At 29.8% G+C, this 15,443-nt stretch overlaps 1 protein-coding gene across 1 annotated transcript in view; it reads left to right on the top strand.

Annotated features, from left to right (window-relative positions):
- LOC148274725 (uncharacterized) overlaps positions 1-15,443 on the top strand; it is a gene marked incomplete at its 3' end in the record, with an annotated part of 122,701 nt that overhangs the window by 32,712 nt on the left and 74,546 nt on the right. The window contains exon 3 of the mRNA XM_088236714.1: positions 5,027-5,050. Coding sequence (XP_088092840.1) covers positions 5,027-5,050 — 24 coding nt within the window. The remainder of the gene's footprint in view (positions 1-5,026; positions 5,051-15,443) is intronic.

Genomic DNA, 15,443 nt, shown 5'->3' with positions numbered 1-15,443 from the left:
CTGAATAAGTTTATATTTTGTTTGTCTGTGCTCTATATTAATTTGTTAAGTATTATAATATATTAAAATGTAATTGCCTAGCTTGGAACGGGGTATGTACCCTTGTTAGCTGGGCAAAGTGAATATGGAATTGTATTTTGATAAAGAGTGTGAATAAATAAATAAATAAATAAATAAAAATTAAAAATTTGTTTTTCGTCGTTGCCTAGTAGGTTAAACGGTTCAGCCCGATGTATTTGCCCGATGACGACGTATTTGAAACTCTGGACTCTTCCGATGAATTGGTTTGACAGAGTCAGGGGATTTTGGGCATCAGGGATAAAGTGATACACAGTACATGGGTTTTCGCTATATTGTTTTTTTTTATTTAGTCTTAAAATTGTACAAACCAAATAAATAAATGTCCTAATATTAACTTATATCTAATTATTATTAAAACATATACTAATTATTAACATTTCCAAACAATATACGTACACTTAAAAAAAAAAACTTCTATAAAGCCAACACAAATAAGATTACTTTTTAAAAACTAACTTATCTGCTAAACACATGTTTTTTTAACTGACATTTAAATGAAATAATATTTTTTTGCTCTCTTATTTCTAATAGCATTTCCTTATTATATAACTGTACAGATCGGTGCATCAACGAGTCTGTGTATTTGTTTCCTGGCGTAAGTATAGCCTGTGAGCTCGCCAATACATGACAGATGACATTAACATAACCATAGAAAAACATAGCAGTTGAGCTCTCAGAAGTAAAGCAACGTGAATGCAGCAATGCTTGAACTACATGTCAATAATATTCTAATAATAAATAATATTATTTGGCCATACGGAACTTTAAAGCCCACCTTGGTTTAATTACTAATAGTATTTTATCGGTTAGGTAGGTGCATTTAAAAAAAATGTTGCGTACCTGAAAAAAGCACAAATAATTATGTTTTTGTAAATGATGTCAGTAGCGACACTCAGAGAGTGGCTTTGTGACGTTTTGACATTTTTTATAAGAAATTCATGGCGTAGCCGAAATACTGTTATAAAAACGAGGATGTTTTTGTTGATTGACGTTAGCAGGCGCTACCCAGGGGCGACTTTGTGACGTGAGAAATTATTTAAAAAAAGAGATTCATGGCGTAGCCGAAATATTGTAATTAAAACGAGGATATTTTTGTTGATTGACGTTAGCAGGCGCTACCCAGGGGCGACTTTGTGACGTGAGAAATTATTTAAAAAAAGAGATTTATGGCGTAGCCGAAATATTGTAATTAAAACGAGGATGTTTTTGTTGATTGACGTTAGCAGGCGCTACCCAGGGGCGACTTCATGACGTGATGAAATTATTAATTTAAATTTTTTTTTTCATTTTACATAGCGCAGCCGAGATAAGAAATTGCGTGGTGTTTCGAAATTTAACCGTGTAGGTAGCCACCTAGTTACAATATTATTTTTGTATTTGTATAACTCCTGTTTTATAATGTTTATGTATTTATCGCTATAAGAATTAAACTAAAGATAGTTTTTACTTTTAATCGCTATCCGTTTTTTAAATTATGTTTGTAACACTCAGTAATATTTATTTTTCAAGTATTCAATGTTATTTTTGCATTTTAATTAATATTGTTAATATAAAGCGTATTTTTATTTATTCGAATTTACTAGACTGTTATTATTACAAAAAATAAAAATGCATATTTCTCTATGTATTTTTGTGTTATAAACAATCTATTAAAATAATACACATCAAATTTCCGTTGTCTGTTGATTTTATTTGCAATCTTCTTTTTTTTCGATGGTTAAAACTCTAGGAAATTCAAAGACAATAAAAATTTTGCTGTCATATATTGGCGAGCTCACACGCTATACATAGCCCTGTTTCCTTACAAAATGGTAGTCTTACTTCATGTTGATTTCTTGTTTCATATCCGTGTTCACATTGATTAGAAAAAACCTTTTGAGTCAACTCTTTTATGACGCTTAAAAAAACTCTAAGTATTACTGGAACTATAAAACGCGATATTTTTGTTTTTAAACCCATGCATGCGGAGTACTTATTAAGACTAGTTACACTGGCCTGAAGACCCCTGACTGAATCGTCAATTATAACGACATCCTCGGCGTACTCTAAAGTCGCATATTTTTCGGGGAAAAGAGATGGAGAATCTAGTGGAATTGACTTCCTTAGGATAAAATCCATGAGGATTATAAAAATGAATGTGGATGATACTAAAATTGTTTGTCTGGATAGACGGGTGTGGCGGTCCATCCTCCCCCTCCGTTGGTAGTAGTAGAAGCATAAATTAATTAAACACTAATAAACATGAAATTTCAAAGTTAATTGAAATAAGTTTTTAAACGTATTCGGAAGTATTGTAAAAATATTTTTAGTTTGCTTTGTAAGGTAACTTCGTACTTTTCAAATGACCAGGATATTAATTTACTGGTGGAGCCGTTTTCACAATTCACAAACCGGATATCGGGGGTTGGTGGCAGCTTGCAGCCCAAATGCAATGATCCAACAGGAAGCTCACTTTCTCCCCTACGGAAATAACCTTGCTTCCGAGTACCGCCAGCATTTCTTTTATTTTATCAGCGCTTAAAAAACTCTAAATATTACTGGAACTATAAAACGTGATATTTTTATTATTATTATTATTATTAATATTGTAAGTGAATTCACGGCACAAATGCCTTTTATAAACATGAATACAATTAACATACAGTGTTCTCTTATAAAATTATGAAATAATATAATAACAATATATTTATACATATTACACAGTTGTTTTATAAATGTTCTGTATAATAACTTTGGGATTTTAATACTTAACATACTTAGGTAGAAAAATAATTAAAATAAAGATATCGCGGTATATTCGAAATAGCAAAAATCATAAATCATTGATTTGTTGGTAATGTTGCAATGTATATTGAATGCCCCAGGAATAATACTAACTGTCTACTGATAAGAGCTGAGGGGTTCTCAACCGTTTTAAAAATTGAAAATATAACAAGAAATAAAATAATAAACCTTTTAAAAAAATTAAATATTAAAAATTAAAAAAAATAAAAAAATCGTACGTTTATAAATATATTTGACGTGTATTTTATTTAAACATTTATTTTTCTCTTTTTATAAATGTACTTAAACATCAGTCAAAATCCTAAGCTATTTCTTTAAAGGTAAGTTTAAACTTCGTTTGGCTAATGTGAAAAATGGCAATACAATTGATCTGGTTCCCTAGACTGTGCAATCTTGAAACAGGCGAATTCATAGCATAATTAGTGGCAGCAATCTCTATGTGAAATGGGACATTATGTCTAGTAGTCCTAACAGGTATTCGGAATTGAATCATTTTTAGCAAGTCAGGAGAGTCCAATTGTTTAGTTCTCGTGTTTTTAACAGTTTGTGTACATTTTTACTCATCATATTCGATATTATTTTATCCGCAGAATAAACAGCTTCATCATTAATTAACCCGTAAATATTATAAATGTATTTTGTTATTAAGTTATTCACTTTAAACCATTTTGCAATATTTCCTAAAGCAAAATGTTTGTTTGTTTTTTTTTCTTAGGAGAACACTCACGTATACGATTTTTTAACGATATATATTATAAACTTAAGTATTATTTGTAATATAATTACCCATTTACTTTGAGTAAAATCAATTAATAAATTTAATCTGCCTACCGGTTTCTGAACATGACTGTTTCTTTGTCTATGCTTTGTAATAATTTTGTTTTTACAAATTATTTTTTAATTTTTTAATTGAAATATTACACATAATTAAGTTAAGTTAATATTGTTTTTATTACATTATTAAGTTCTTAACATATAACAACAGAGATGAAAAACATTTAAGAGAAGGTATTATAGAAGTCCAGGCATCTACAGGGCTCATGACCTGTCAATGGCTGGTTTAAGTGACCACTTTACACAATGTATAACATTCACCATTCTGCCCATATTTGAACATCTATATTCCTTTAATTCTTTCATCTGTATCATGTTCATTCAGCATCATATTTTTTAGTTACATTATTAAAACATTAATTCAAACTTCAAATATTAATTTAATGCATACTGATTATGTTGTTAGATATTGATAAACCAATGTGTACCTCAACAATGTTTTGAGTATGTCCGAATGCTTACAGACTGGCTGGATTTTCTCCCGAGGGAGTTGTTCATATTTTAATTTGTTGCAATAGGGAGGGAAAACATTTTTGAGAAGGGAATATGGGAGTCTAGACATTTACAGAACTTATGACCTGTCATCTCATCCACATGATTAAGATTTCAGCTCTTTTATTTTATAAAAGTCAACATTGAAAGCATCCACCACATACCTGAATCCGTTTTAAAGACTATATGTCTTTCTTTGGATTCCCTTATACAAGCAAGCAATTTTATTTTTCATTTCGAATTGATTATATTTAATCCTTTACTTACCAAATTCAGTAAGGAAAAGCGCGAACAAATATTTTGTAAATATTTGTTTGTGCTTTGTCATTATAAAAGTCAACAGATAAAAGAGTTGAGGAAATGTTGATGTTCAAATACAGGCAGAGTGGTGAATATTACACAGTGTGTAAAGTGGCCACTTAAACCAGCCAATGACATGTCATAAGCCCTGTCTAGACTTCCATATTCCCTTCTGAAAAATGTATTTCCTATTTGTTGCAACAAATTAAAATAGAACGTGTACCTATTCATATCATATTAAAAAAATAATAAAAAAACGTTTTTCGTAGTTTGTAAATTATTTGAATTAAGATATTTTTTGGTTTTCAATTTATTATAACGAAATTATTATCATAACATCACTTATTTAAAAAAGTATTTACAAAACATGTCTTTTTTTATAAAATAATAAACAAGGTTTAATTAACAAGAGGTATTTTATATATTTTTCATACATAAAAATACTATTTATTTATCGTTGTTGACATGACTTTTTAAGTGAAAATATAAATATTGTTCTTTTTCTTTATAACTAACTTGTTTTTGTGTTTTTCAGACCGAGTAAAATTCAAGGCAGAAAGTAAGTTACAGCTATACAAGCAAATAATTAGTTTGCTTAGCGTAGTATAGATGGCATAGTTTAACTACTTTAGTAGATGGTAGAAAGCTGTGCTAAAATTTAAGTAGTTGCGACTTACATTAATATATTCTTACCAAATATTTTGATATGTTTTTGAAGGAAATTTGTTCGTTTCTCTAAAAGATCTGGCAATAAGCGATCACCCCTGTGTCCATACATAATTAGCAAAACTTAAACGTTTATAAGATGAAATGATCAGATTTCGTAGAAATGTAGTTCTATTATCTCAATACGCAATACGTTTAACCTCTAACAAACTGTGTGAAAAAACTTCCTCGAGTCACTGTGAGATAACCTAAGGCTAGGAAATGATAGCCTGACTGCCTCTTTTCATCTTATTATTTGTGTATCTTACTGACACGAAGGGTAGAGGGGGTAAAAAGGGAAGGAAAGACGGAGGTGTGATCTATTTATATTACACATCTTTCTCTCGAATGAATGTTACATTTATTTGCCTCGGTGTACTCGATCATTGTCATTTTCTGAGATCCTGCTGGACCAAATATTTCATTTAAAATTACCGAATTTACTTTAATAATAGATAAATTATTTATCTTATGTATTATGAATTCCTTGAAGATCATAAAAAAAATCGTTTAAATTTTTTTTTTTTTTTTTTAATTTTCTTTTTATTTGGGAAACATACAGTACGGTTACAAAGTTTAATATTTTACACAATTAGACTTAATTCTAATGGACCAGTGAAGTTTCCATATTATAAAGCAATTATATGTAAGGTTAATTATGAAAGTATAAAAAAAAGAAGGAAAAAGAAAATCATAAATGAAAGTTGTTTAAAAATTAAAATTTAAGTGAAAAAAAAATATTTTAAAGTTTGTATTTTGTAGTGAGTATTTACAAATGGAAATAATATTAAAAATGAAGAAAATTTGTAAGAGTAATTAAAAAATAAGAATTGAAATAAAGAAAGAAAAACATGCTCAGATGTAAAAATAAAATAAAATAGTAATAATATTTTTTTAATAAAAGGAAAAACATAAATATACACATATTTATTTTAAGGGATTCAAAGAAACGATGAGAAGAATCTTTAAGTGAAATATAAGACAATAAATTGAAGTCAATTTAAAGTCAATTCATGGCAGTTGCCAAAATATTCATTAATTGAGTGCAGTTTGCAACGCCGTTTACATCACAGGAACGGGCGAGTTAAAAACTAAAGTTTGAAACAATAAATTTTAAGAGATTGAATTTTATATTGTCGTTTCTTGGTGGAACTTCATTTTTATGTAATAATAACACACTATTCATTCTTAAATGTTGGGGTCAGTGCTATTTAAGCTCCTGACGTCACTGGAACCTGTGAATAGTTCTCGCCTTCCAAGCCCAGGTCTATAAAGAGCCTGGCTACTGTGTGGATGGCGAGGGATCTCATTTTTCTAAATCTCCCCCTCCAAGCCCAGATCCGTAAAGTACCGGGCAATTAGGTAGGCGGCGAGCTTTTTAACATGCAGTGGTCCCCCGAGGACAAGGCTCCTTTCATGATGTAAAGCAAAATACCTATTTATTTTAATACCACTTTTTTGCCCAGGTTTTGTCGTAACTGACATCATCAGACTGGTTAATTTGAAATTAAATTGTTATAAAACATTACGTTCAAAATTTTTGCTTTTAAATGTATGACACAGAAGGTTAAAATATCCTTATTGCCACGAAAATAACAAAGTTCCCTTTAAATAACAACATATTAAATTATTTGGGAATATTTTTAGTATTATTTATGTGTTTATTTTTATGCAGGCCTATTACTTTTAATTCGTTTTGTAATTAATTATTTAGTAAATATTTTTCTGCTTTTTTAGAAACAGTTTTATAAAGAGGTAAGTCTTTTGCTGATTGTTATTTTTTTTCTTTATGCTGCATTTTTTATTCAAATGATTATTTATTTAATATTTTGTATTATTCGTTATTTATTGTATGTATAGATATTGCATGTTTTTCCAGCAGACCATGTGCAGAGACAAAACTCAAGATGAGAAAAGTACATTCTTATCTCATAAGTAGAAAATAATTTAAGCGCAGGACAATATAATGTACTTTCCTTTAAGTTATTATCTACCTATGATATTAGAATGTTCTTTCACTATCTTGAGTTTTCTCTCTGTATACGAATAAAAAAAAACAATAATGAAAAATCAAAACAAGTTAAAAGTCGTTATTCTTTGAAGGCTGGATGTTTATTAAAATAAACACGAATATTTTGTTTTATTTATTCTATTGCTCACCAAAATTTAAAAGCGGCAAGCTTATTATTTAATTTTTGGTTTCTGTAAGTACAACTCTATTTATTTCTGCTTATGTTGATAGTCAGCATTACACGTTTGACAGCTAGCTTCTAGCTGGCTTGTTTTAAAGCAAATTCATCCATCTTACTTCAGGCGAGTTTTAAATTTATTTTACTAAAATTAAACTACGGTAGAAATCTGTTTATCCAAAGTCCAGTCAATTCAGATTACCAAATATCCGGATCGTCATCAGGAAATAATAATAAAGGAGATGTTATAATTATAGTTCTGTGATGTAAAGGTCTAACTAAAATGTCTTCTAAACGGAAAAGAATTCCGTCGTCAATATAAGAGAAAGTAAAAATGATCTTATAGTAAATTTTGCATTTTTTTAAAATTACCTTAATTTAGTAGTCAATTGATTTTCAAATTTTCTCAAATCTGGATAACGTCTGGCACTTATTAATCCGGTTAATTGGAGCATTACCGTAATTTGATCGGAAGAACAAACATACAAAGATATAATAACACGTGTTTCAACAAACTTTGACTATTTATTTAGCATAAAATAAATAAAATAAAATAACTTTGTTTTAAACCACTATTTTTTTTTTCACCTACCGGTTTTAAAGCTATACAATCTTCTTTCTCAACAAACTAATTAATTATTTCTTATTTTAATTTGTCCATATTTACTAAATACTACACGCGGAGCTAATAAATCAAGTCTTTTTGTCTTGAAAGGATAGTAATTTGAGATCGATGCGTTAAAAAAAATAATGGTTAAAAACGAAGTAGTTTTATTATTTTATTATAATAAATAACTACAAAGTGCTTTAAATATATTTTTTTTATTTATTCATCGTTTTTATTCCCAGTGTGTATTAAAATAATTGTGAAATAATGTCTCAAATGTAAAAATATAAATTTAACATTAAAAATACGAAATTTTAAAAAACAATTTGAATACATAAACGATAAAAAATGCTTTCATATTTACAGGGATTAATTCAGGTCAGAAAAGAATAACTTTTTTAGCAAGTACACAATTATATTTAAACATACTTTTGTTTTCTAAGTATCACACAATAAGCGCACAATAGAACAATTTAATTCTACGACAAAAGAACGAAGTATATTTCTTTTTGTTCGAAAATTAAATTTCTTCTGTATTCAAATTTCGACTAATCGATAGCAACAGGTGCTTGTTTCTCAACCAATAGTATATTTTTACTTTTTCCTACGCCCCTTCAATTTCACAATTTTCAAAAGCGGTTTCAGTTTACTTACATGCTTATAAATATCGAATTACAGTAACATAATAAATTATATTTGAATATTTATTTAAACACTTCACATACATAAACAATTTACATACATATGCATAGGGGCGGGCTTATTGCCTTAAGGCAATTTTTTACTACCAACCCTAACCGTCCAATTTGAGAAAATCAGTGGTAAATGAACATATTGTTGGGATATTATAATACTTTTATTATAAATCAAAATATAGATAAACATATAGAATTTTTAAGAAATAAAAATTGACTAAATATCTACACTAAACTTTGAAGAAAGAAGGGGGTTATAATCGAAGGAAAGAGGGAAGGAAAAAGAAAAAATTAAATATTCACCAACTGACATTTATTACGTGATTTGAATGTAAATAAAGAAGGGGCGGGTGTCTCTGACATAAGTGGGAAGATTATTTCATATTTGATCAGCTACTACTGTGAAGAGGAGGCAAAAATATTAGTTGTAAATTTAAAACACTTACACTTATTTATTTGACCAATAAGCACTGTCACCCCCTAACAGGCATCTTTAGAATGCTTGATAATATATTAGTATTTTTCATTAATTTATTTTAATATAATTACTATGGAGTTTCATCATATTTATCAATAAATAACAAAAATCGAATGAACCAATGTGCATTTAACATTCCGATGGTCGTACTGGATCTGACAGATCTATTCATGTGTCCAGTATTCGGATTGATTTGACATGTTTTCTTTAGGTATAAAGTATAACCAATGAAATCTTTTTTTACAATCTTAAATGTTCAAATATGTCTAGTAAAAGTATGGAAAAGTAGCATTTTGTTATAATTGTTGTTTACCCAGTTTAAGTTAGGAAAACAATAAAATTTCGGTGTACAGATCTGACAAATCCAGTGCGACTGTTTACGTGACTTTTCGGGCGCGCCTATCGGAGTGTTAATTTTAAATTAATAATTAAATTAAACAAATTTAGAACCGGGTTGTGGTGTTGTTGACTCACGGGCCAAAATTTTGAGGTTCAAATCCGACTCTCCCAAAACTCGATTTCCATTTTTCTAGCACAAGTTATTTACGACTTTTAGGAAATGGTCTGAAAATTTAAATATTTTAGGAAAAAATAAGAATTAGAATTGTTCTCTTTTTATAAAAAAAATAAATATGTTTATAAGTGGCCACTTAAACCAGCCAATGACAGGTTATAAGCCCTGTAAACGCATAGATTTCCATATTGCCTTCCTTAAAATGTTTTTAAATACATTTGGACGTATTCATAACGTTATTGACTTAATTATATATTTATTTATTATAAAAATCAAACATATGTAAGCAAACAATTTAATGAAATAAGACCAATAACAGGTTTCACATATTTATTATGAATACTGAAGGAGAGGGAAAAAATTAAACACAATAAAAAAAAGTAATACAATAAATTTACAAACCATATAAAAGGAAGAAGACATGGTATAGTGCCGTCCCTCTTTGTTTCCAAAACATTTATATTTATAACTAAAGTTTCACAACTAACAAATATGAAGTTATTAATTTTTACTATTTATTATTATTTTATTTATTTGTTAATTATACGGCAAAAGTGCCTTTTACAATATAAAATATGACATGATAATGAGTTCAGTTATACAAAAATAAAATGAAAAACTGTTGGAAACATGGACTTATAAAAAAAATATATACACACATATACATCTGTATGTCAGCATACAAAAGATATAAAAAAGTCGGTATATTATGAACATAAAATGAGTCAACGGCAGATCATTAGTGTAAGTAGCTTTTTCTTAGTTTTTTTTCCTACTAGTCCGTTAGCGTGGAATGTCGAAGAGTACAGATTGACGAGTTCTGAGGACAGGGACTCTTTATGAAATATTTTCAACAATTTTATGCAGAAAGCTCATATTAAACTTGAAATGCCGAGTTGCCAGATTTTGAATTTTGAATTTTATGAAAAATTAGCGGACTCAGCCGTACTTGAAAACGGAACATTATTTTAGAAATTTAATTGTCTGAGAAAATAGTTTTGCATATGTTCAATACTCCGAATATTATCATCTCACGTGTTGTGGAGGCTAGCGTCGCCATTCTACGAATGTATTTTTTCCAAATTAAATGAATTTTTATTGCGAATTAAGCCGTTCGTGAGAATTTTCGCTCTCTTCATAATGAGCAATTTGTCGTGTTCCCGTTTTATCAAGAATCCGGAACTTCTTAGGATGTTTCCGGTTCGCTGGTTGCAAATCACAATACATTCTTTGTAGGGGAATAAAGCTCTGCCGTATCTTAATCTTACGGGTTATTAGCTCAAGATTGGAATCAAATACTTAAGTTCGAAGTGTTTTGCTTTGATATCCAAATATTTACTTAATACAATTATTCAAAGATGCACTTACATACACCGGCTGATGAAGAACAATTATAAATAATTATATTGAGTGATAACAAAAAATTTCTTTACATTTTGAAGATCAGCTTTGATGGGCTCTAAAAAATCGTAATTTTAGTTAAATTATTTATTTAAATTTCCTTTTTTAATTACTATTAAAAAAAAACATATTATCTTTTACAGAATATTTTATTTTTTCTTTGTTATGTTATACAAAAATATTATAACTGTCCATTGTTTATTATAGGAGCAAAAATTCATTGACATTTTCTTGTATACCCACAAACAGGCCATGCCTTTGTGGGATTTTTTGTTTACTATTTTTCTATAAATATGTATTTTGTTTATATATAATTATGCTTTATTTTTTTACTCTGTTTTATTATTATGTTTATTGTAAGAAAACAAAAAAAAAAAAAAATACTTCATAAACATAAACAGTTTACCATGCGCGGTCCGTTCATATATTGGATGAAACCAATGCTTCCCTAAAAATTTGACCTCGAAACAATCAGTATCTATTTTCTTTTTATTTAATAAAAGCAGCTATAAGTTAACTAATCCTTTAAATAACTACAAGAAATAATTTATTATTGGTTTGTTGTTTTAATCGAAGCAATCTAAAACGGTTTTATGATCATTCATCAATAACTTTCTAAAAACTGCGACAACCCCACACACAACCTTTCGACCACGCAATTATGCGCGAACTGGTATAAAGTACACCGCGCTTTGTCTGATTCTGGATTATGGAACTACGCAAGTGCTTAGTTCCTTAAGGGCGGGCTGTCAGTACAGAATTTTACAAGTCCGCGCATGTGTAACTAGAGATCATTAATATCTTTGGAACCAATCCTAACAAGCATATCCAGGTTTATTTTCTATGTATTGTGACGGTTTTATAACAAATTTAGCACTTAAATCGATTGACACGATGGCATTATAATATTAAACTATGACATATAACTCTTTTACGCTGAAATAATGGCAAAATTGATTTATGGTTTATTTCAAAGCACTGAATTTGAATTTCTGTGTTACTAGTAAGCACAAATTTTACCTATGTATGTACAAGTACTTAGTACCAAATGACTGCTTCCCTAATCAAAAAATTTCAGCATGGTCTTGCAGTTTACATATGTAATGCTTTAAAGGAATTTCTTCCTTTTTACCTCAACCTGTGTGTAAATACGTAAGAATATTTTAACTTTAAACTAGATTTCAAAGGGGTTATTATACTTAATTTGGAATTCAACAATCTCTCAATCTGTCTTCATTGGAAAAAACGTACAACGGAGATGGACCCTTTATGCATTTTCAAAATACTTAATGCTATAAGTGATGTCCCATCTCTGTTGCAATCAATTTTTTTTCATGTTCCCAACCATGTCACCAGAAGTCAAAATCTTCTATTTATCAAATCTTCTAAGAGCCACTTTTGTTTTTATGTCCACGTCCAGAATGTGTAGATAAGTCAATTCGTTACACTACTTGGAATTCTTTGGGATAGATCTTCCGGATTTTCGGATATCTCTTCGCCATTAATACAGTGTAAGGATGAAGACGAATTGACATGGATTTACTTTAATTGTTGAATTTAATCTGTTGATCGTGTTTATCAATATATTAGACCCCATTATTTTATAGCCCTTGATTGTCATTGCTACATAGTTTTATGTTTTTTTACTATGTTCCTTAAAGTTATTTCTATTTGTATAACTTTTGTAATTATTAGCTTATGCGGTCAATTTAATAAATAAAACAAAAAAAGTGTATTTTTTTGGAAACAGAAATAAAGTAAATATCTACACTATGCTATGATGAGAAGAGGGGGTTAAAGTGGGAGAAAAGAAGGAAAAGAAAAGAACAAATCCAACATTCGGATAGTGACATTTTAACGTAATTTAAATGTGAATAAAGAAGGGACATTCGTTGGTAGATTATTCCACAATCGAGCAGCTGTGAAAGAGTAGGCATTTTTTTTTAGCGGTGAATGGGTATAGAAACGGTTCTCTCGTTGCTAGATCGAAGAGATAGCCCATCTTGTGATAGATTATTTTCAAGCATTCTATATAGGTGTCAGTAGATGCATTGAACATTTGAAGATACAGGGAAATAATATATCTAACTATAGTTAAGTATACCTTGATAACAAGGTTTGTATAGCTTTGAAACCGGTTGGTAAAACAATTAAAAAATAAGTGGTTAAAAACAAGGTGGTGTTTATTTATTTTATTATAATGAATAACCACAAAGTTAGGAGTTCAAATATAAAATTTATGGAAATAAAAATATTTGTAAACAAATTACCTCAAATTAATTCTAGTACTCAATAGGGAAAAGAAATAAAAGGGAAAGACGAAAGGAAGATGGATTAAAGAAGCGGCCCTGTGGTGGAGTGGTCAAGATTCTTGACTCACACACGAAAGGTTCGGGTTCGATTTTTCTCAAGCCTGGGTGTTTTCTGCTGTAATTCAACACTGTAATGTTGGGCTGTTGTGTTCCTGAAAAAAAAAGATATTGTGGGCATCTTTGATATTAAGTGGATTCCACAGTTGAGCCGCATAGATACTATTTGAGTTCGAGAAGAAATAGGGATTGTGGATGGAAATCATCTTTAATCTTTAATTTAAATGTAAATAGAGAAACATGAGAATTAAATTCGATTTCAAATTAAATCTCCCACAGTAATAAAAATTGGAATTGAAAAACGCAAAAAACGGACTAAAAAACCGTACGTTCGGAATCTACAAAGGTATGCCCACTTTGTATTTACGCTAAAATGTAGATATTTACATACATTTGACGTAATGTGGACCTCTCAATGGTTGAAATGTAAATACCGAAAACATGAGATTACGCGAATTCCTTTGTTCATAAACAATAAACGTAAATGGATTAAACAGTGTTGCCAAATTTCAGAACGGGGCTGTCCGGTTGGATATTAATTAATTACATTCTACCGGACAGGCAAACAAAAGGTAAATTTTCCAACAGTTACTCTTCTTCTTTTGCCGCTCTTACCGGAGGTTGACGACCATCATTCTGAATTAGTCGTGATCCTGGGCAGGTCTTATCAGCGCTGCTGCACCAAACCCATGTCTCCGTTAATTCCTGAGCCATGATGCTCCTTCCATAATTTTCAATTATTTCAATTGATTTATTTTATAAACGTTTATGTACAAAATATTTCAATTCATACATAACACGAAAAATTTAATACTAAAATTTAAATATACCAAAATGGTAAAATAAAAATACCCAGCAATTATAGAGAAATTATGCTATCCTCTCTGAACTTTTTTTCACTAATATGAAAGATGTCAATATCCGAAGAGATACGGTTGAGTAAAGACATTGCTCTTCCTACTGGCATTTCCATCGGCAGGTTGGTTCTGCAAGCAGGAAGATAAAACAGCTTAAGCTGTCTTTGTCTAAGGTAGTCAATAGGAACACAAAGAAAAATACTCTCCATTTCACCTATGTTGGTCGTAATACCAAGGTCCCGGGTTCGATTCCTGGTGAGAACACAAACATTAAAATGTGAGTTTTCTCAAGCCTGGGTGTTCTGTTAAGTAATTCACCACTGTAATGGGCCTCCTGGCCTGTTGTGGGGCAAAAATAAAAAATAAATAAATAATGTTTAACATGCTTTGTTTGATCGGGTTGTGGTCCTGTGGCTAGTGTCTCGGACTCACGGACCAAAGGTCTGTGGTTCGAATCCCACTGTACCCCAACTTGATTCCATTTTCTAATAGTGAGTTATTTACAACTCGTTGAAAATGGCCCTCAAAATTAAATATTTGGGTAAATCATAAGAACGCAAATATTTCTTTTTTTTTTTAAAAAAAAAAATGCTTCCACTTTCCACTAGGCTACGTTTTTCTTGATCTTCCTCATTTTTCATTATCTATCAACATTCACATCCTAGAGACAAAAAACAATACTTCTGCTTCAAAAGAAAAAAATAAATTACGGACAAAAGGCATTATACTTTTCTGGCCCCTAAGCTATACAACTTTTTAAGTAAGGACTTATCGGTGAACAAAATGAAAAACAATATTTTCAAAGCTCGAGTCCATAAATGGATTGCTAAACAGACTAGACAGGAAGCTGAGGAACATGCTTCATATATCAGAATATAATTTCAGTTTCTTGTAAATTCTTTTTCGTTTTATTGATGTAGGTATGTTTTAGTTTTTATGTCTTTTGAATTTCTACACACAATTGATGTGAAAGAATGTACAATTATGTATAAAATAAATAATACCCTGACACTCCGGGACGTGTCTGTGGGCCAGTGGAGTGGCTACATCCATATGTAAAAATAAAATTGTATTGAATGTACCTAGTGTATAAACATTTTTGTAAACTATGCAAATGTATTTTGTATTGGATTAAAA

This window comes from Micrasema longulum, unplaced genomic scaffold (assembly GCF_059751315.1).
Source record: "Micrasema longulum isolate JH-2025_06_02 unplaced genomic scaffold, ASM5975131v1 h1tg001597l, whole genome shotgun sequence".
NCBI lineage: Eukaryota > Metazoa > Arthropoda > Insecta > Trichoptera > Brachycentridae > Micrasema > Micrasema longulum.
The sequence above is the reverse complement of the archived record's forward strand: the minus strand, read 5'-3'. Positions and strand labels throughout refer to the sequence as shown.